Below are 21,800 nucleotides of genomic sequence, written 5' to 3'. Positions count from 1 at the left end.
ATGCAGCTTCAATCTCTTAAATCGCTCATCGGGTTAAGGATCCAGCATTGCCACAAACTGCAGCATAGGTCACAGATGCAGCTCAGATCTGGTGCTGCTGTGGATGTGGCATAGGCTGTAGCTCCCTCTTGATGTGGCCTCCTCTTTTTCTTCTGGAGTAGGGTATCTTTTTTAAGGTTTCAGGTCCATTTGGGTGGAGATTGCTCAGCATTTTGTTGTGAATTTTGCTGTTTTTAGGAGAGAAGTTGAGCTCCAGTCCTTCTATTCCGCCATCTTCATAATTACCTTTTTCATTTCAGCCATTCTGATGAGTGTGTGTGTTAACTGCACTGTCGTTTTCATTTGCATTTCTCTGAAGACTAATAATGTTAAACAACTTCTCATGATTTGGGGCCATTTAATGTCTCTTCAAATCATTTGCTCATTTTTCTATTGGATTATCTCCTCTTTATTATTGATTTGTAGGTGATTGATTGATTGATTGATTGATTGATTTAGCTTTTTTGGATACCAGTCTTTGATACGTATTTTAATTGCAAATATTTTTGACCATTCTCTTCATTTTTATTTTCCAAATGGTGTCCAGTTGTGAATAAAAGTTTATAATGTTAGTGATGTCCATTTTATCCATACCTAACTTTTTTGTTAGTGCTTTGTGCATCTTGTTTTAAAAAAACTTTGCTTGCCTCAAGATCAGGAAGATATTTACCTGTTTTCTCTCTTTTTTAATTTTAATTTTTTTTCTTTTTATGGCCACACCTATGGCATATGGAAGTTCCCAGGTTAAGGGTCAAATTAGAGCTACAGCTGCAGGCCTACAACACAACCACTAGCAACACCAGATCCAAGTTGCCGCAGCTTGTGGCAACTCTGGATACTTAACCTACTGTGTGAGGCCAGGGATCAAACCCATATCCTTATAGACACTGTGTTGGGTTCTTAACCTGCTGAGCTACAATGGGAACTCCATACCTGTTTTCTCTTAAAAGCTTTATGATTTTTATCTTTCAGTTAGATTTACCTGTAATTGATTTTCATGCATATGTATAATGAAAAGCACAAGCTCATGTATGTTATTTTCCATATGGATATTCAATTGGCCTTTATTTATTTACTTATTGCCTTTTTATGTCCACACCCTAGGCCTATGGAAGTTTCCAGGCTTGGGGTCACATCAGAGCTACAGCTGCCGGCCTAAACCACAGCCCCAGCAATGCAGAATCTGAGCTGCGTCTGAGACCTACACCATAGCTCATAGCAACGCTGGATCCTTTAACCCGCAGATGGAATCTGCGTCCTCTTGGATACTAGTCGGGTTCGTTATGCTGAGCCACAATGGGAACACTGACCTTGCATAATTTATTTGAAAGATCTTTTCCTCTCATCTTTGCTTTAGTTAAGTAATTGAGTATGTGTGGATTGGTTTTCAAGCTCTTTTGTTCCATGGTCTGTTATTTACTCTTTGTTAATATCACACTTTCACAAGAAATGCAACTTTACAGTAAACCTTGCTATTTGGTATAAGACCTCTACACTTGGAGTTACTGTCGTGGCTCAGTGGTTAACGAATCTGACTAGCATCCACGAGGATGTAGGTTCAGTCTCTGGCCTTGTTCAGTGGGTTAAGGATCCTGCGTTGCTATGGCTGTGGTGTAGGCTGATGGCTGTAGCTCTGATTCAACCTCGTAGCCTGGGAACCTCCATATGCTGCAGGTGTGGTCTTAAAAAGGCAAAAAAAAAAAAAAAAAAAAAGACCTCTACACTTGATCTTCTTCAGTTGCCATGGCTACCCTTTTCCCTTAGCATTTCCATATACATTTTAGACACAGCTTGTCAATTCCTACAAAAAAGTCTGCTAGGGTTGGGATCAATATTGCATTAGATCTATAGGTCATTATGGTAAAAACTGACATCTTCGTAATATTGAAACTTCCATTGTGGATCTATTCCTTTCTATTTTTAGATTTCCTTTAATTTCTTTCAGCAATGTATTGAGGTTACAACATAGGATCGTTCCTATCTTAATGTTTTATTCCTACGTATTTGACATTTTGTGATGTTAATGTATCTGACATTTTTTTCATCTTGTACTTTTTTATTCTATATAGAGATAACACTTTTCTGTCTTTGAAAGAGATATTTGTCTTATGACAATCTGTAGTAAATTTGTCCTTTTGGCCTAGTAGTTGATGCTCTATTTTTATGAAACCTGTGTAAAGAATGTAAGTAAAAGTATTATAATAATATATTTCCAGTGACTTTTAAAAATTTATTTTTTAATTAATGTTTATAGTTTAAGTTATACTTATTAAAGTTTCCTTAAAAGTTTATAGTTGATTTACAGTGTTTGTCAATTTCTGCTGTATGGCATAGTGACTCAGTCATTAATTTCATTTTTAAATGTATTTGTTTCAGGTGTATAGAAATGACCTTTTTATCCAAGAGCCTTGCTAAATTCAGTAGTTAATTCTTGTAGTTTGTAGTATCTTTTGACTTTTTCAATGTATACAATCATGTGGAAATGCTAGTGACAGTTTTTCTTCTTTCCTAATCTTCAAAGATATTTTTCAATTTTTTAGCCTTACTGTACTGAGTAGTACCTTCATTTCATGTTGAATGGAAGTGATGATAGTAGCCTTTATTATCTTTGTTCTTGATCTCAAAAGTAAAACATAAATGTTCAATATTTCACCAATAAGCATAATATTCTCTATATATTTTATAGCTTTAAAAATTAGATTAAGGAGGCTCTCAGTGTGCTGAATTTTCAGCTTTTTAAAAACAAACAGGTTTCAGGAGTTCCCATTGTCGCTCAGTGGTTAATGAATCTGATAGGAACCATGAGGTTGCGGGTTCGATCCCTGGCCTTGCTCAGTGGGTTAAGGATTCGGCGTTACTGTGAGCTGCGATGTAGGTTGCAGACTCGGCTCGGATCCTGCATTGCTGTGGCTCTGGTGTAGGCTGGCGGCTACAGCTCTGATGAGACCCCTAGCCTGGGAACCTCCATGTGCCCCGGCCGGCCCTAGCAAAAGACAAAACAAACAAACAAAAAAACAAAAAAACCCAGACAGTTTTCAAAATTCATCAAATGTTGTTTTCTGCATCTGTCAAGGTGATGATATAATTTTTTCTCTTTTCTTCTGTAATAAATATTCTGTTGATTGGTTTTTAAATGATAAGTGAACCTGATTTTTTACAGTATCATCATATTCTATTTGTATTTATTTATTTATTTATTTTTGCTATTTCTTGGACCGCTCTGGCAGCATATGGAGGTTTCCAGGCCAGGGTCGAATCGGAGCTGCAGCCACCGGCCTACACCAGAGGATCACCAACCCACCGAGCAAGGGCAGGGACCGAACCCGCAACCTCATGGTTCCCAGTCGGATCCATTAACCACTGCGCCACGACGGGAACTCCATCATCATATTCTATTTGTAATGCACATGCATGTGTGTATTGTATGTTTGGATTTGTTAAATGTGTGTTCATGAGAAAATTCACCTATAATTTTTCTTTCCTATAATATTTCTTTCTTTTCCTTTCCTTATTATATTTATAAAAGAAAGAGATTAAATAAGATTAGTGTTATTTATTCCTTGAGCATTTGGAAGAATTTGCCAGAAAAGCCATCTGGCTCTGGAAATTTCCCTGGTTAAATTTTTTTAAATTATTATTTTAGTTACTTATTTTCATTTAATAGATTTCCTGTTTCTTCTTATACAAGTTTGCTAAGTTATGTTTTTAAAAATATTTGTTGCATGTAATTTGTCAAATTTATTGGAGAAAATGTTTATAATGTTATGTGAATAACTATTAGTATCTATTCTATCTATAGTGTTGTATGCGGATGCTTTCCATTCCTGTTGTTCATCTCTGATATTTTTCTTGTTTTCTTGATCGGTCTTGCTAGAGGCCTATTAAATTTATTGGTCTTTATTGATTTTATTTTTATTGTATGTTTTTAATTTCATTATTTTTCACTCTTAAAAAATTTCCTTTCATGTTGTTGGGTCTCCACGTGTTTGTGTTTTTTTGCAGGTTTTTTCTTGTTGTTGATTTCCAGTCGTTATTAGCGTTGTGGTTGGAAAAGATGCTTGGTATGATTTCAGTTTTCTTAAAAGTTACCGAGGTTGGATTTGTAGCCCAGGATGTGATCAATCTTAGAGAATGTTCCATGTGCACTTGAGAAGAATGTATATTCTGCTGCTTTTTGATGGAATGTCCTATAAATATTATTAAGTCCACTTGGTCTAATGCTTCATTCAGGGCCTGTGCTTCCTTATTGATTTTCTGTCTGGATGATCGGTCCATTGCTGTAAGAGGGGTGTTAAAGTCCCCCACTATGAATGTGTTATTGTTGATTTGTCCTTTTAGGGTTGTTAGCAGTTGCCTTATATATCGTGGTGAATCTGTGTTGGGTGTGTAGATATTTAAAATTGTTATCTCTTCTTCTTGGATTGATCCTTTGATCATTGGGTAGTGACCTTCATTGTCCCTTAACATATTCTTCATTTTAAAGTCTATTTTGTCTGATATGACTATGGCTACTCCAGCTTTCTTTTGATTCCCGTTTGCATGGGATATTTTCTTCCATCCTCTCACTTTCTATTTGTGTGTGTCCCTAGAAGCGAAGTGGGTCTCTTGAAGACAGCATATACAAGGGACTTGTTTTTGTATGCATTCAGCCCGTCTATGTCTTTTGGTTGGGGCGTTTAGTCCATTCACATTCAAGGTAATTATTGATATGTATGTTCTTATTGACATTTTATTAATTACTTTGGATTTGTTTTTGTTGCTCTTTTTCCTTTCCTTCTTCTCCTGTTCTTTTCTGCCTATAGAAGTTCCTATTTAGTATTTGTTGTAAGGCTGGTTTAGTGTTGCTGAGTTCTCTTACCTTTTGCTTATCTGTGAAGCTTTTGATTTCTCCTTCAAATCGGAATGAGAGCCTTGCTGGGTAGAGTAATCTTGGTTGGAGGTTTTTTCCTTTCATCACATTAAGTATATCATGCTTCTCCCTTCTGGACTGTAGAGTTTCTGCTGAAAAATCTGCTGATAACCTTATTGGGGTTCCCTTGTATGTTACTTGTTTCTTTTCCCTAGCTGCTTTCAAGATTTTCTCTTTGTCCTTAATTTTGGTCAGTTTGATTATTATGTGTCTTGGGGTGTTCCTCCTTGGGTTTATTTTATAAGGTACTTGTTGTGCTTCCTGGGTTTGCGTGAGTGGTTCCTTTCCCAAGTGAGGGAATTTTTTGGCTCTTATCTCTTGGAATATTTTTTCTGTCTCTTTCTCTCTCTCTTCTCCTTCTGGCACCCCTATAATATGGATGTTGGTGCGTTTCACGTTGTCCCAGAGTTCTCTGAGACTCTCTTCATTTGTTTTCAATCTTTTTTCTCTTTTCTGTTCTGCACCCGTAATTTCCACTAATCTGTGCTCCACCTCGCTTATTCGTTCTTCTGCCTCCTGTATTCTGCTGTTGGCTGCTTCTGGTGAATTTTTTATTTCAGTTCTTCTTGTTTAAGTTTTATATTCTGTATCTCTTTGGTCAGTGTTTCCTGAAAGTTATCCATCTTTGCCTCCAGTTTATTTCCAAAGTCTTGCATCTTCTTCAGCATCAACAGTCTAAAGTCTTTTTCCTGGAGGCTGAGAATCTCCTGATCACTTAGGTGATTTTCTGGGGGGTTTCCTTTCTCCCTCATGTGCATTATAGATCTCTGTCTTTTCATTTTTATAGGTTTTTGGTGTGGTGACCTTTTTACAGATAATAGAGTTGTAGCCTCTTTTACTTCTGGTCCCTGCCCCCCTTGTGGCCGAAGTTGGTATGGGGGCTTGCTGTAGGCTTCCTGATGAGAGGGACTGATGCCTGCGCCCTGGTAGGTGGAGCTGATTCTAATCCCTCTGGTGGGTGAGGCTTTGTCTCTGGATGGGATTAGAGGCAGCTGTGTGCCTGAGGAGTCTTTAGGCAGCCTGTTTACTGAAGGGTGGGGCTGTGATCCCACTTGGATTGTTGTTTGGCCTGGGGCTTCTCAGCACTGATGGATGTGGCCAGATTTTCCCCAAATGGCCACCTCCAGAGTAAGGCACACTGCTGAATATTTCCGAGAGCTTTGCTTCCATGTCCTTCTCCCACCACAAGCCACATTCACCCCTGTTTTCCCAGGATGTCCTCCAAGAACTGCAGTCGGGTTTGACCCAGATTCCTATGGAGACTTTGCTTTGCCCTGGAACCCAGTGCACGTGAAAGTCTGTGTGTGCCTTTTAAGAATGGGGTCTCCATTTCCCCCAGTCCTGTGGAGCTCTTGCGCACAAGCCCCACTGGCTTTCAATGCCAGATGCTCTGGGGCTCTTTGTCCCAGTGTCAGATCCCCACATGTGAGAGTTTGATGTGTGGCTCAGAACTCTCACTCCTGTAGGTGAGTCTCTGTGAACCAGTTACTTTCCAGTCTGTGGGGCTTCCCACTTGGGAGGTATGGCATTGCTCACATCACTTAATCACCCCTCCTTCCTCTTGATATGGCCTCCTCTTTGTCTTCTGGAGTAGGATATCTTTTTGAAGGTTTCCAGTCCATTTGGTTGAAGATTGCTCAGCATTTAGTTGTAAATTTTGCTGTTTTTAGGAGAGAAGTTGAGCTCCAGTCCTTCTATTCAGCCATCTTAATCCCATCTCCCAGATGTGGTATTCCTTAATTTTCAAGCCTTTGGAGATTTTGTAGTGTTTTTCCACCTTTCTTTTGTTAAAGTCTAGCTGATTTTCAATGTTGTCAGAAAATACACCTTGAAGATCCAATTCTGTGAATGGTCAATTTTGATAAATGTCCCATGTACCCTAGAAAAGAATCTGAATTCTGTCATTGTTGAATGCATTTATGTTAACTTGTCAATTATGTCAATTTTGTCAATTTGGTAATTATGTTTAGATTTGCTCTATTCTTATTGATTTTTTTTTGTTTGCTTGTTCCATCAGCTACTCAAACAGTTGTGTTAAAGTCTTTCACACTGATTGTGAATTTGACTATTTTTGTTTTTGATTTTGTCAAATTTTGCTTCACACACAATGTTACTGGGTATATATGGTTTTAGAACTGCTGTATATTCTTAGTGGTTTGATTTCATTACCAATCTGCCATCTTCACCTTAGTAGTGGTTTTTGCCTTAAAGTCTGCTTTGTCTGATGCTAGGATAGCTACACTAGCAATATTTCATAAGTAATTCATGGTATAGCTATCAACTACTGTTTGTTCTTATGTTTTTGTTTCATTAACAGTTATATTTTTTTACCCTGATAGTCTTTTTAATTAGCGTACTATCAGTTTACATTAAATATAATTACTTCATATTTTAAATTTTATTTACCATCTTATTATTTGCTTTATACACATCCCACTTATTTATGTTCCTTTTTCTGTCCTTTCTTGCTTTCTTTTATTTTGAATTTTTATTGTTTCGTTTTTTTCCTCTAGTAATTTGTTAGTTATATGCTTGTCAGTTATACACTATTTTACTATTCCTTTGTCAGTAACCCTAGCAATTATAACATGCATCCTTGACTTATTAGTCTGGTAAAAATGATCACTTTTGGAGTTCCTGTTGTGGCTCAGCAGTGATGAGCCCAACTAGTACCCGTGAGGACTCAAGATCAGTGGGTTAAGGATCTCAGTGGCCTACCTCAGTGGGTTAAGGATCTGGAGTTGCCATGAGCTGAGGTGTAGGTCGCAGATGAGTCTTGGATCCTGCATTGCTGTGGCCGTGGTGTAGGCCAGCAGCTACAGCTTGGATTCGACCCCTGGCCTGGGAACTTCCATATGCCATAGGTGCGGTCCTAAAAAGACAAAAAGAAAAAAATTACTGCTTTTACCACTTTCCCAGTAGTGTTAGGACCTTATGATTCTTTAATTCCATTTAAACTCTTACGTCTTTTGCATTATTTTTGTCATAAAATGTTATTCTCTGTAATTTTAAACCCCACAAGATAGCTAATATTGTTTTAGAGAGTTAATGTTGATTTATGCATATTCACAAAATTACTTTTTCCAGTGCCCTTCATCCCTTCTTTCATTCCTTGTTTCTGTAAGGGATCATCTTTCTTCTACTGGAAGAACTCCCATTTAAAATTTTAGTGCTTTCATGCTGGCATGAATTCTCTAACTTTTTGTTGGTCTAAAAATGCTTTATTTCTGCAACACCAAATGCTGGTGAGAATGTAGAGAAATTGGATCACTTATATACTGAAAAATGCAGCTACATTGGACGAGAGTTTGCAGTTTCTTACATACTAAACGTGCAATTACCATATGATCTGGCAATTGAGCTCTGGGCCAACGTTCCCAGGGCAATGAAAACTTACATCCACAAAAAACCTATACGTGAATGTTCATAGCACCTGTTTGAAATAGGTAAAAATGGGGACCAATCCAAAGGTCCTTTAATAGGTGAATGATTAAAGAAACTGTGATGCATCCACACCGTGAACTATTACTCAAAAATGAAAAGGAGGGAGTTCCCGTCGTGGCGCAGTGGTTAACGAATCCGACTAGGAACCATGAGGTTGCGGGTTCGGTCCCTGCCCTTGCTCAGTGGGTTAACGATCCGGCGTTGCCGTGAGCTGTGGTGTAGGTTGCAGACGCGGCTCGGATCCCGCGTTGCTGTGGCTCTGGCGTAGGCCGGTGGCTACAGCTCCGATTGGACCCCTAGCCTGGGAACCTCCATATGCCGCGGGAGCAGCCCAAGAAATAGCTAAAAAGACAAAAAATAAAAAATAAAAAAAATAAAAAGGAATGAATTATTGATACACAAAACTGGATCACTTATATACTGAAAAATGCAGCTACATTGGACGAGAGTTTGCAGTTTCTTACAAACTAAACACTTTGGACAGATCACCTGGGAATTATGCTGAGTGGAAAAAGCCAGCCTCAAAAGGTTACAAACTGTACGCTTCTTTTTATATAACATTTGTGAAGACAGAAACTACTAGAAGTGAAGAACAGATTAGGGGTTGGGGTAGAGTGTAGGGTGAGGGAGAGGTGGGGCATTTAATAAAGGACAACATGAAGGACCCAAGTGATGATGGAACTGTTCTGTATGTTGACCAGCAGGTGGATAAACAAACATGAGATAATATTGTATAGCGCTAAACACACCCACCCACAAGTGCTAGTTAAACTGGTAAAATCTGAGTAAGACCACTATACTGTACCAATGTCAATATCTTCATTGTGATTTTGTACCAGAGTTTTGCTAAATGTTACCATTGGGAGAAACTGGGTAATGAATATGCAATTCTCTGTATTATGCTCTGTGTTATTTCTCACAACTGCATGGAAATCCATAACTATATCAAAATTAAAAGTTTAATTAAGGAAAATAAAAATGCAGTAGCATGTAAAGATGTCCACAATATAAGGTTTGTGAGAAAATTAGAATAGAATAAAGAATACAATAAAGTCAGTTTATTTAGATAAAAAAATGAAAATGCTTTATTTTACCTTTATTTGAAGGAAATTGTTTTTCTGTGCATAGAAATCTAAATATGTGCTCCTGTACCAAATACCTTCTGATAGTCTTAAAGATGGATGAAAATTTGTTGAACCTCAGATAATTTCCATAATTTATAAGGTTAATTTTGATCTTGGTGCTGTAGTCAATTTGGTGTGATTTCTCCTAACATGCCCTTTCTCTCTCAAGTATTTTGGCTCTAGTCACTGGGAAGTTAGGTTGAGATATATGTGAAAGTGCTTTGTAATATGTAAAGTACCAACCAGTTTGAAATTTTTAGTGTTATTATTTTTTATTGGAACAGAAACATTTTCAATGTGTGTATCCAAGAATTTTCTTATAAATGCACATTTTCTAGAATATAAATGGTTACAATAATAGGCATGTATATATTTTACCAATGAGTACATTGCTTTTTATGAGAAAGCTTACACAAGGTCAACCCCAAATTTATTTCTTGTCTTTCAAACAACCAATTAGAAAAGGGAGACCTGGCCAGATATCTAATTCAAAATACCCAGAAGAGAAAAATATCCCATTATTCTGGAGAACTACAGCTCTTTCTTAACACTAAATTCAGACAGAAATTTCCCCTTAATTTTCTTAATGACATAGATTATTTAACTGATTTTTCTGTTGGTTTAGACATTACTGATATGCATGGTTAATACAAATTAGTGTTGGACTGATCTAGAACTTTAAGATTCTGTTTCATCCTCCCAAAGGGAGAATTATACACTTTAATGTGAGCTAAAAGTAGCTGCCTTCCATCCTACTTGCAAATGGATTCTTTTTAGAACACTAATAAAGAATGCCATTTTCCTTTTAAAAATGCTTGAATTCACATTACAGGGAAGGTTAGGCTAATAAATTTAAATTTGATTTTGCTATATAACATTAATGGAACTGCCTTAGGAAGACAATATTTACCTGTATTTTATTTTTCCTTCATAGAGTTTAATTCAAAATTCCTTACCGCATTGATCAAATATTTATTGAGTCCCTACTATGTGTAGGCATATTCCTGTTGAATTGTGTGCTCTCCTCTGACAAAAAGTTGTTATTCAGACTTAAATTTTGTGTTTTCTTCTTTCCCTTTTTCCTCTTTTTTAAAGAAGAAAATGTGTTTAAATTTAAAACAAAGTATGGGACTGAATCTTTGAAAAAATGATGCCCTAACACATCTGAGGTTTTGTATGATGATCAAATTTAAAATAGAACATTTATTCTTCATTTACATTCTTTGACCGGCTCCAGGTCTCTGGCATGCATTTTGTATGAGATGTGCTGCATGAATCATGCATTCACTGGCTCCAATTTCTTATCCATTGTCTTAAAAATTGTTGAAGGTGACACTCCTTCTCTCCCTGAGAGGTACCCACGACAGCTGAATACCATCATGCAAAGGTATGGAAAAAAATGTGCTGCAGCAGAAACAGTTTTAAATTGTACTTTTAATTTTAGTTTACTTGAACAATAATTTTCTTTTTAAACATTACAGCATGTTAAACAAGAGTCCTTCACTGAGACCATCTGCTGTAGAAATTTTAAAAATTCCTTACATTGATGAACAACTACAGGTACTTAAAATGAAAGGGATGTGGGGATGCAGGGATCAGCATTTATATATTTTCTAGGATTTGGAGATAAATTGTGAGAATAAGATGCACTAAGGACCAATCAGAAAGGAGAAATGATTTTTTTTTTAAGATGGGGAAAATTATTAGTAGACACTCTCTTTGCAAAAGAAGGTATGTGAACTCCATCCAGTTCCCAGGTGCCCCAGATACGACAAGTTAATGCTGGTGATTTTCTGCCTAAACTCAACATCTACCCTTAGAGCTCTAGGTTTATAAATCTCACCTCAACATTTTGTAAGTGTATCCCTGCTAGTGCAAGAATGTTCTACAAATCATACAAAATCTGGGGTTTTCATGAGGACTTCATTACTCCACTCCTTTATTAGATACTAAATAGTACTTTTTATTGATTAGCTGAGTTTATTGTTTTCCTATAGATTAGAAATTTTGATGCTGATAATCTGCCTCCAATGGTAAGAAAAAAGCAAATGGTGCCATCTCAGAAGGCTTTAAAAAAGATAAAACTTCATAGGCTCTTACAATACAGATCCCTCAGTCAGATTTCTTTTAATTTTATGGACTGTTTTGTAAGTGGACCCTAGAGCAGTCATTCACCTTCACAAATGGGCACACCTTTTCATCAGAGGCTGGTTCTCAGTCCACAAGGAAAAAGGATGTTGATTTGATGTACAGTCATTAGTTGTGCTGACACTGGGTAGGGGAGGGTAGTTGGAGGGGTACCAAAGTGACAGGAACAGATGTGGCTTCTCTCCTTTTGAAGCTTGACTGCTAGTAAGTGGATCCATAACCAAGAAAATGTAAGCAAAAAAGTAAAATAATTGTAAATTTTCAGAACCACTAGGAAGAAAGCAAACAGGATGCTGTGAGATAAGGGAAAGGAAGGGCTTTGGTGGTCAGAGATGGAGCAGCTGACTTTTCAACACCAGCTAGATGGTGAGAAGCAGCCAGCCCTGCAAAGAGCATAAGGAAGAGTATTGGCGTCATAGGGGGTGGCTGCTACAAAGCCCTGACTTAGATGATGTTCCCTGGAGGGGGACAGGGAGGGGAGAAAGCATGTGCCCCAGGGGAAGCCCTGAGGACCCATGGTGAGCAGGGCCGGAGGGGGAGGTGGTGAAAGCTCCCTGTTGCTTTCAGCTCTCCTGGTGCATAGCTCTCACTAGCAAAGAGGCTCCACTTGCCTGAGGGCAGGCCTCTGAAAAAGAAGCTGGCTTTGGGGATCAAAACCACATTGAAGGGGATGTGAGCAAACAAAGAAACAGAAAAGTCTAAAGACATCCAAAAGATCCCTAGGAACTAGGGCAAGGTACACGAGGCATTTACCCTGGGGCAAAATTAAAGAGGAGACCAAAAACTCAGTAAACAAGATAAATAATATTGTAGCACTATGTTTTAAAACATCCAAAGTAATGCTAAAATATCCATAAAAACAAAATATCAAAAGTTCAACAGGGTGGAACTGAAACCAAGGTGAAGTTGAAACCAAGCAAGCAGCACCCTGTGAACCTTTCTAGATAGGAAAGCCCCTCCATGTCCCCTGTTTATTGTTTGTAGAAAAAGGCTTTAGTCTCCTAAACCTTCCCTGAGTTCCAAAGAGGAAATACAAGCAGCTACTAATTAGGGAAGTGAGGGAATGCAGAAACAAAGGAAAAGCTGTCAAGCAAGAAAAGTAATGATAGTAATTCAGTGACAAAACAGAGTCCCAGCTTCTCCCCAAGGGATATACATAACAATCTGATGCATATTTTTGTGTTGTTCTGAAGAAACTAAGACAACCCCCACCCTCACCAGGTCAAGGGTAGTGACTACATTCTGACCACAGGCACGTAGACTTTGGACTGGTTTGAACCAGAGACTGATGATTAAGATTCCTGAAACATCACACTGTTACCTTACTACCAACCAATCAGAAGAAAGTTCATGAGCTGCAACCCTCACTCCAAATGTTGCCTTTAAAAATCTTTCCGTGAAAGCCATCAAGGGGTTGGAGCCTTTTGAGCATTAGCTGCCTATTCTCCTTTCTTGGTGTTCTACAGTAAATGCTGTACTTTCCTTCACCACAACCCCAGTGTCTATAAGTTGGCTTTTCTGCATGGCAAGAGGACCTGAGTTCAGCTCAGTAACAAAGCAAGGAAAGTAGAATGGTGCAAGTTCAGGACTGGATCTTGTAGCTATCTAAGCCTTGGGTATTGTAGTCTCCATGGCTTTTTTCATTAATATTGATTTTTTATAATATTACATTAAAATATTATTTATCTTGGTTACTGAGGAGTTTTGTGTCCCTTAAATTTTTGCACCAAGGTGAGTGTCTCAGGTGCCTTACCCTCGTCCTGGCCCTGGGAGTGGAGGCATCATCCACTCCAGGCCCAAAGCAGGGAGAGAGAAATCTCTGTTTTGGAGCTCAAGGAACACATGCCTGTGACTGGGTGACAGAGAATAAAAGAGCAGGCAGAGAAGATGAAGTTGGAGCCGACCCCACAGGATCCTGTTGCATCAGCTGCTGTGTAATGTTTTAAACCATTTACAGAAGGAAAAATTGTTACCAGTGGGTTTGTTTTCAAATCCCAGGCACTGTCAATAGTACTACACAACAGAAAGTAGTTTTATGCCAGTAGTTTTATGCCTCTTCATCCCTGAAGAGGCATCTTTTAGATGTGTTTGATTGTTCTTTTTTTCAGCACCTGATGTGCCGATATTCTGAAATAACCCTGGAAGGCAAGAATTTGAATTGTCAGAAGGAGGCAGCATATATAATTAATGCTGTGTAAGTAATTGCTTTGTTTTTAAAAAGCCCATTGAGTGTAAATGTTAAATGTATTTGTCTTAAAAAATCTATTAGTGCTAAGCTGACTGCATGAAGTATCCTAGAATTCACTTAAGTCTTGCCAAGAAACTAAGGAGCTTCAGTAACCTGGTTTTCCAAAGCCCTTTGCCCCAGGTGGTAGTAAATGGAAATCATAAAAGTTTAAAGCTCTGCATAGCTTACTGATCTGCAGGGGATCTCTCCAGTTGCCTTGTAGGTATATAGAGAAATTAATCTCTCAAACATTTAGTGATACTTATGCTAATGAACAATCCGATTAAGCATCAGTGGCTCTCACATGTTGTTTGTTTAACAGGACTGGCAGAGTATCTACTGAAAAGTCAATATTGTAGAATCCTGGGACAGCTAAAAATAAGCCAGAATTTGCTTTCTCAAGAACTAGAGGATATGTATTTCTCAAAGAACCATAATTTTTCTCCTGATTTCATTTCTCTCTTCTACATAAATTCAGAATTTCTATGCCATAACTTGCAAGAGCTCAGAAGACTAGGTTATGTGAGAACAGCCATCTGCAGCTGTGCAGATGGTGATGCACAACTCCAGGGCACCACTGATAGGACCAAATCTGTCATTTTACTGTAAGAACTCTTTAATTTGTAAGGACCCAATGAGAATGACAGCCGCTCCCAGAGCTGTGCAGGGTAGTAGGGTGGGAACAGTAGCCCTGATCAGCTTGATCTTTAAGGTCAAATTACACAAATATGCTTTTCCTACCCCTAGTCCAGTGGTTTCTGAACTGTACTATGTTTTCCTTCTTCACATTCAAACTGAAGGAACTGGTCCGTCAAAGATATTCTGTCTTTGTTTAAAGTCTGATCTCCAGTTAAAACACCCTTGGAGTTCCCACTGTGGCTCAGTGGTAATGAACCCAGCTAGTATCCATGAGGATGTGAGTTCAATCCCTGGCCTCACTCAGTGGGTTAAGGATCTGGCATTGCCATGAGCTGTGGTGTAGGCTGGCAGCTGCAGCTCTGATTCGTCCCTTAGCCTGGGAAACTCCATATGCCACTAGTGTGGCCCTAAAAAGCAAAAAGAAGAATAAGAACACCCTGCACCTCAGGAGATAAATCTTTAGGTCTGCTCCAACCTGGTTTTCTTGAGTTACTACTATTTTTTTCAAGAATGCGTAGAACTTGTCATTTTATTTTATTAACAAGGTATGTGAGTGTACTTGATATCTTATTTCTCAAATACTAGACTCATTTTAGCTATCATTTTGCACTGCAGTTGTAAAACAGCTTGCCTGACTGTGCTTACAATTACAGTGTGCTAGAATCCAGTTCTTTGGGTGGTCTTTCACATTATGAAATACCGATTTCAAATTGTCACTCTTATTTTCAAGATCTGTAACTATGTTTTAAGGGGCTCTATTCGGTCTTAGAAAGTAAAGACATGTATGTTCCTGAAAACTGCATGGCCCCTGGAGGCTCTGGTCTGCACTGTACTCCAGAGGGAAGAGAACTCCCTACAATGGTCATTACAGTTTCTTCCTAGCGGTTTTTAAGAAGGGAGTGGAGTGCAAAAGGCATTCTTCTATTGGGTCCTAACCATGCCAGGCACAGAAGGAAATGCTATTGAGAACGGGGTTGCAGACCTTTTAATACGTAATTAATTTTTGTAACTGAAGAAAGAGGCTTGGAATAATATTAACTAACATTTTTGGAGATAATGACCATAAGCTTTGCATTGTTATAATCACTTTGCATGAATTAACTCATTTAAACTCACAAAAACCCTATGAAGTAGGTACCGTTATTATTATTTTCATGATCATGGAGATGTTAAGTAATTTGCCCAAGGGTATGTGGCCTGGGAGCTAGGATTTGAATCCAGAGAATGTTGTTAACCTTGCAGCTACTCCCTACCCATGCTGCCATAAAAATCCCTACTATGTGAAGCCTAGAATATGATATATTCAGTACTATTATAATACTATCATTTGGGTATACTGTTTAGGTGCCGGAAGCTGTGCATATGTTATGCCATATAATACTCAAGATAGCCCATTCCTTATGGATGAGAAAACTAAGGTTCAGAGAGGTTTGGTAACTTGCCCACAGCAACAGAGCTAATGAGTGGGAGAGATGGGATCCAAACCCTGCCTGTCTAATTCCAAACTGTGTCCTAGCTGTTTGGCTGAATTAGTCTGCCAGTCTATTTATTCCTTAATGGCCAAGATACTAATTTGTCTTACAATATGAAAACCAGTCAGAGGCAATGAAATTAGCAGAAATTTGGAAAGTACATCATTTGCTTTTAAACAAAAATCTAATTTGAAAAGTATTGCCTATTAACTGCAGTCCTGCTTGGCTCATTACCTAACCCAGAGTTTATTAGTTTTTGTCTGGCGTGTCTTGAGATACTTTTCCCTTCTCAGTAGTGTAGATACTTCTGCAAAATCCTTGTTTAACTTTTCTGAGTATGTTTGGGATGGGTTGCATGTGGGGAATCTTTATTATCTACAGGCAAAAAAAGATGCACCTGCAGACCCTGCGGGCACTCTCTGAAGTGCAGAAGATGACACCAAGAGAAAGGATGCGGCTGAGGAAGGTCCAGGCAGCTGATGAGGAGGCCAGGAAGCTGAAGTAAGCAGTCCTCCCTGAGGTGCCCTGGGCTCTAGAATTTGCTGAAGAAAAGCAAAAACCACAACAAGAAATCAAAATGCACATTCTCATTATATATTTATCAGTTTATTCATTCACTCATTCTCTCGAAAGATGGATATTGAGCCCTACGTGGTTATTAGATGCCAGACACTATTAATATCAGGGCTTCAGTCTTGTGTGAAAAAGATTGACTATCAGGGAGGTTATTAGGAGTGAAAATATAGAGTCAGCTTGAAGATGAAATCTCCTTGTTGTTGAGTCTCCTTGTTGCTTCTGCACACAGCCAGGCAAGGGAGGTTAAAGTGGTCTCTCTGTTCTGTCCACACTCCCCAGATGTTTGCTGAATCCCCTACCTGGAGCCCTAGTTGCTCTGTAGTGAGAAGAGTGTACCTGCAGGAAATTGTTGCTTTTAGGAAAGAGGCCAGAAACAGCTCTGTTCTGTCAAGAATCTGTGTTGCTGGTCTGAGAAATCACTAGTGTTCAGAGTTTACCCATGAAAGAGAACCCTTTCTCAAAGACTAATTTTCCCATTGGCAAATGACCCAATTTCCTAATTTTTCTTCTTGCTTCTTCCTTTGCCAACTTTTTGGTGGCTTAGAAGCCCCAACCAAGAACTAGAGACACAAAAAAAGACCTGAAATTCGAATCTGTTCATTTTGTGACCTTGTTAATGCACCTGAGAAATGCTTTGAGGTGTCCTTGCACTTAGAGTGAACATCATGATGAACCACGTGAGAACCTGGGAGATGGTTTTCCCTTAACACAGATTTTCTTGAATAAACGTGGGAAAAGATTTCCATCAAAGTGCTTCATGTGCTGTAATGTGCTGGTGAATGTTTAACAGCCCCCTCTGGGCTTGGGCGTAGGGAGGCGGGGTTGGGGAGTGGCTACTAATTTGTTTCCTGATTCTGTGGCATCAATATTCCCATCACAGCCACTTTCAAGACACTGCTGTGATATTACTGAATGCTCAGTTGGAAGATCTACACAAACCAATACATCACTGAGTGTGAATTTTCTTGAGAAAATATGTTCCTGGAAGTCGTTTGAACTGTGCATCAATTCTCAGTCCCAAATGTATTTCTGACACCTCAGGGGTGGTGATATTTCCAGGGTACCATGGTTCATGTCATTGGTTGAAGCTAAAAATCTCTGATAGGAACAGATTAAAAAGGCAATTTAATAACCTACATGCACATTACAAATTGTTTTTCAGATCAAAACATTTTTAATACAAGTCATACATTTTCTTCATGAAATTTAATGTTTTTGTTATTAAAGACAATAGTTTCTAAATAAAGTTTGTTCTTGATTTCGTGAATGAATTGCAGTGGAGTTGTTTTGATTATGGTTTTTAGGATTCAAGAAAGGTCACATGTTTTAGCCAGAAAATGACTCCATTATCATGAGGGTTATAATATACCCATTGTGAAGACAAAATTTGACTACAGGGATATTCAGTGATTTTTCAAAAAAAATTTAAGTACAAATTAGCACACAAGTAATCACAAGAAATCAAATCTTTCCTCCAGTTTAATAGCAAATCTATTAAATCTATCACTTTTAACTCTCCTGTTGTAGAGGAAACAAAGAAAATGTCTGAGAAAAATTCCCCTTCATTGTGACTCTCATGTTCTTTTGCATCAGTTCTTTGAAATGCAGCTCTCTTTGCCCCCTCTGGGGCAATAAGTTCTTTGAGTTTCATCTAGTTAATTAGCACCTGTTAGGCGCTGTACTTGGCATCTGAGACATATACCCCTGTCAGCACAGTCTGAGAATTCTGTGCTGCCCTGCCACAGAAGAGAGGGTAGTACTGCCCTCTTCTGTGCTTTGGTATTCCAAGGGTGACCAAGGAGTCAGGCATCCTGGGAGCTTTAGAAGAGAACTGAGTGTGACTGCACTGTGCTCGCCATGGCTGCCCAACACCCCAGTCTGCCTGTTGAAACAGGGATCACACTTACCGGTGTAACAAAGCTGTGGTTTTAGCAAACTGTAGCTCTTTTTTCTATGTTCCCTTTATGCAGAAAGCTTGTGGAAGAAAAATATGAAGAAAACAACAAACGAATGCAAGAATTGAGATCGCGGAACTTCCAGCAGCTAACTGTGAATGTGCTCCATGTGAGTGTGCTTCTGTTTTCAGTTTTATGAGACCTTTTCTTGTTTCAGGTTCTTAAGATTCATGTGGCCAGTTGGGTAGAAAAAAGGACGAGATAGAAAAGAAAGTATCCAGACCAACTTTTCCCAATTCTAGAGAGAATGTACTGCAAATTGTTCTAGGATGTAGCCCAGCAGTTAGTGACGACAATAATTCAGAGCAGCTGCACCTAACTGTCTATGGGTGATGTAATCAGCACTGAATGAATGACTGAGGGTTTAAAGTTAGGACTTTGCAGAACAAATGTGTGTCTATATGGTTTTGAATTGCAACTGTGCTATTGTTTCTTTACCTCTTTAGTCCACTGGGTTTTTTTTTCTGTCTTATTTTTCATTCTTTCCCTTTTTATGTTGTCTCCCTCTTTATGTTGTGCACTGTGTTAGTTAATAACCCCTTTCAAACTTTGAAGGATTACCATAGGTATCCAATAACAAATAAGGTCATAGGCTTACATGAAATGCACTGCAAATTCATGGCCTGTGCATCCCAAGCCCCTGAGTAGCAAATAGCATTTTCCTTAATGGTAGATGACATCTCAATGGGCCTTCATGTGGGCTTTAATACTTAAGGTAATCTTTCTTCAGGGTCATATTTGGATAAGAGACATCAACATGACCTCCTAGTTTTTTGGTAAAAGCAACTTGAGAGGGAGTCATTTTTATGGAAAACTTCATTGTCTCAAATTCTGGTTATTCGTTCATTTGCCATCCCTGCATCCGAGGGAGAGTCTGTCCTTCAGCAGGAAGAACCAAGTCCCCTGGGGCTGTGGGGTGATCACTGAGGGCTTCAGACATTCATTCCACTGTGGTGCAGTCATCAGAGGGCTCCAAACCTAGGGTGTATGGGATCCCAGCAGAGCTCACACTCAAGCAAGGCAGAACTAGGACCACTGTTTTCTGCCTTCCTCTGACTGGTGATCTCACTCGTCTCCATTACTTAGTAGCTGTGAGTGCTTTGAGTTCTGAAACCCAAAGCTGGTGCAGATGGGGCTCAGCCTTCTCTGACCTTAAGCATCTCTCTTCTTTGGACCCTTTCGCAGACAATGTGGGGGTGCTGGCGATGCTTCATCCCAACTCCGTTCTCCACAGGCTCCCACTCTCAAGGAAGCTGGCCTCAGAGACATGGAGGTGGGATATTTCCTATTTAGGAGTGAGGAGTGGAGACAGAGCCAGCTGAGGGGCCTGGGATTGGCAGCAGTGTAGGACTCCTATTTGGAGAAAAGAGTCTTGCTGCCCCCAAGCCCCAGCAAACACTGAGCACCCTCCTTCAGCCCTCCAGACCCTTTTTGAATATTTTATCTTAAAAAAGGGTGTACCTGCAGCAAATGGAAGTTCTCAGGCTAGGGGTCGAATCAGAGCCACAGTCATAGCCACGTGGGGTCCGAGCTGCATCTGCAACCTACCCCACAGCTCCAGGCAACACCAGATCCTTAACTCACTGAGCAAGACTAGAGATCAAATCTGCATCCTCATGGATGCTAGCCGTGTTTGTTACCGCTGAACCATGATGGGAACTCCCAGAGCCACAATAGGAACTCCCCCCAGACACTTTTGAGGCCCTGAAATGATGACTTGTGGAGGCAGGTCAGCTTTTCCTCAGGACTGAGGCTGCAGATCCCTCAGATCCTCCCCAGGAGCCTGGCATGATGAGAAGAACTCTGCATTGGTCAATATATGTAAAATACTTGTTTAATCAGCTAATAGAAACCAGGACTTTTTTTCTGGAATGCTCAGAGTCCCCTGTTTCTAAGTGATTTTACCCCCAGAGGTTGGAAATTGAGAAGTACAGACATGGTAATAGTTTGTTTTATAAAACCTAAAGAACTTTGTTCTTGACATTACCATAATGTCAAATAAAAATATAGTTTGAAGTATGAACTTACACTTCAGTTCCTGATAACTCAGCTTTTTTGCTTTTCTTCATTAACCTTTATGAAATAATCTTTTTTTGTGTTCTTTTTAATTTCTGACATGATTAATTGGTGTTAAGCAACAACACTCTATGAGGTCCTGCTCCCACCCCCATAAATCAGGGCCCTCAGAGGATTGAGAAGTAACTTAAGATTTTATTAGCTCTATATTATCCTACAGAGTATGGGAACCAGACAGTCCAGATCTTGGCCCAGTTGAAATAAGGGAAGTAAGGATTTCACAGAGATTCTATGAAGTCCCAACTCATAACCTCCACAGTGTCGGCCTTGTTTTTCCCAGTTCCATCTCCTTTCCATCAGCAAGGAACAGAGGCAGCCTGAGACTGTCTTGGCCAAAGACTTTGGTTCATTCTTTAATCATCTAAGATTCAGTATCAACAACATCTTTTGTCCTTAGCTTTCCAGAAGCATGTCTCCTAAGTTGCATATTGATGGAGGCAGGAGATGTTCTAGGCAGCCTGTGGCTCTTGAGGAAAATACCCTCCTCTGGTTGGTTCTGCCTCTGCACACGGTTGCTCATCACCTGGCTCTTCTTGTCCAGCTTTGCAGTTACATCAGCCATTTCCCTCTGGCCATCTGCAGCATCCCACTTTCTTTCTTTCAAATGTCACCTCATCCTCAGGAGAACCTTCTTTTACCTCTCAAGTCCACAGTTGACTGGCCCTCCCCCAAATTCTCACGGCTTCTAACGAGGCCTTTTGAACTTCAGAATGCACCTGGGTCAACTGCTGGTCTTGTTGAAATGCAGATCCTGATTTGACTGGTGAGGTGTGGGCCCTGGGATGCTACATTTAGAAATGCTTGTTAGAACAAGCTTCCTGCTGATCCTGATGCTGCTGGGCCAGGACCACACTCTGCTGAGTATGGAACAGGAAGTGGGGCTCTTAAAAGCAGCTTTAGATGAAGGAGAATCTGGAAAAGCCATGAGGAGCAGAATTTTTAAAGATTTCTTGAGGAAAAAAAGCATTTAATGGGAATGGAGGAAAAGGGGAGGGGACCTGAGGGAAGGCTTTCTTGTTTCCCTAGGTGAAAGGTGGAGAGGAGAGGCCAGGCAGGGAGGAGGCAGGTCTGATTACATTCACAGGCATAGGAGTGGGGCAGGTGTAACATATCCACAGAACCAAGGAGGGGAGTTTTGCAGACTGAGGGGCATAGACATCTTACAGAAAGGTATCAGTGAGCTGAAAGGAT

At 39.5% G+C, this 21,800-nt stretch overlaps 1 protein-coding gene across 7 annotated transcripts in view; it reads left to right on the top strand.

The window, feature by feature from the left end:
• Window positions 1-21,800, top strand: part of NEK11 (NIMA related kinase 11) — a 293,211-nt gene that overhangs the window by 99,508 nt on the left and 171,903 nt on the right. For all 7 annotated transcript variants that reach the window (XR_014825059.1, XR_014825060.1, XM_084991786.1 and 4 more), the window contains 5 exons: window positions 10,754-10,903; window positions 10,998-11,076; window positions 13,773-13,858; window positions 16,384-16,503; window positions 18,549-18,642. Coding sequence is in view for 5 of the 7 variants with exons in the window: in XM_084991786.1 (XP_084847912.1) it covers window positions 10,754-10,903; window positions 10,998-11,076; window positions 13,773-13,858; window positions 16,384-16,503; window positions 18,549-18,642 (529 nt within the window). In the remaining 2 variants the exon portion in view is untranslated. The remainder of the gene's footprint in view (window positions 1-10,753; window positions 10,904-10,997; window positions 11,077-13,772; window positions 13,859-16,383; window positions 16,504-18,548; window positions 18,643-21,800) is intronic.

This window comes from Sus scrofa, chromosome 13 (assembly GCF_054392235.1).
Source record: "Sus scrofa isolate SSC_HxYL_T2T_F1_AM1 chromosome 13, Sscrofa_HxYL_maternal_Yorkshire_Landrace_v2.0, whole genome shotgun sequence".
Classification (NCBI taxonomy): Eukaryota; Metazoa; Chordata; class Mammalia; order Artiodactyla; family Suidae; genus Sus; species Sus scrofa.
Note: the sequence above shows the minus strand (reverse complement) of the source record. Positions and strands in the feature narration are given on the sequence as shown.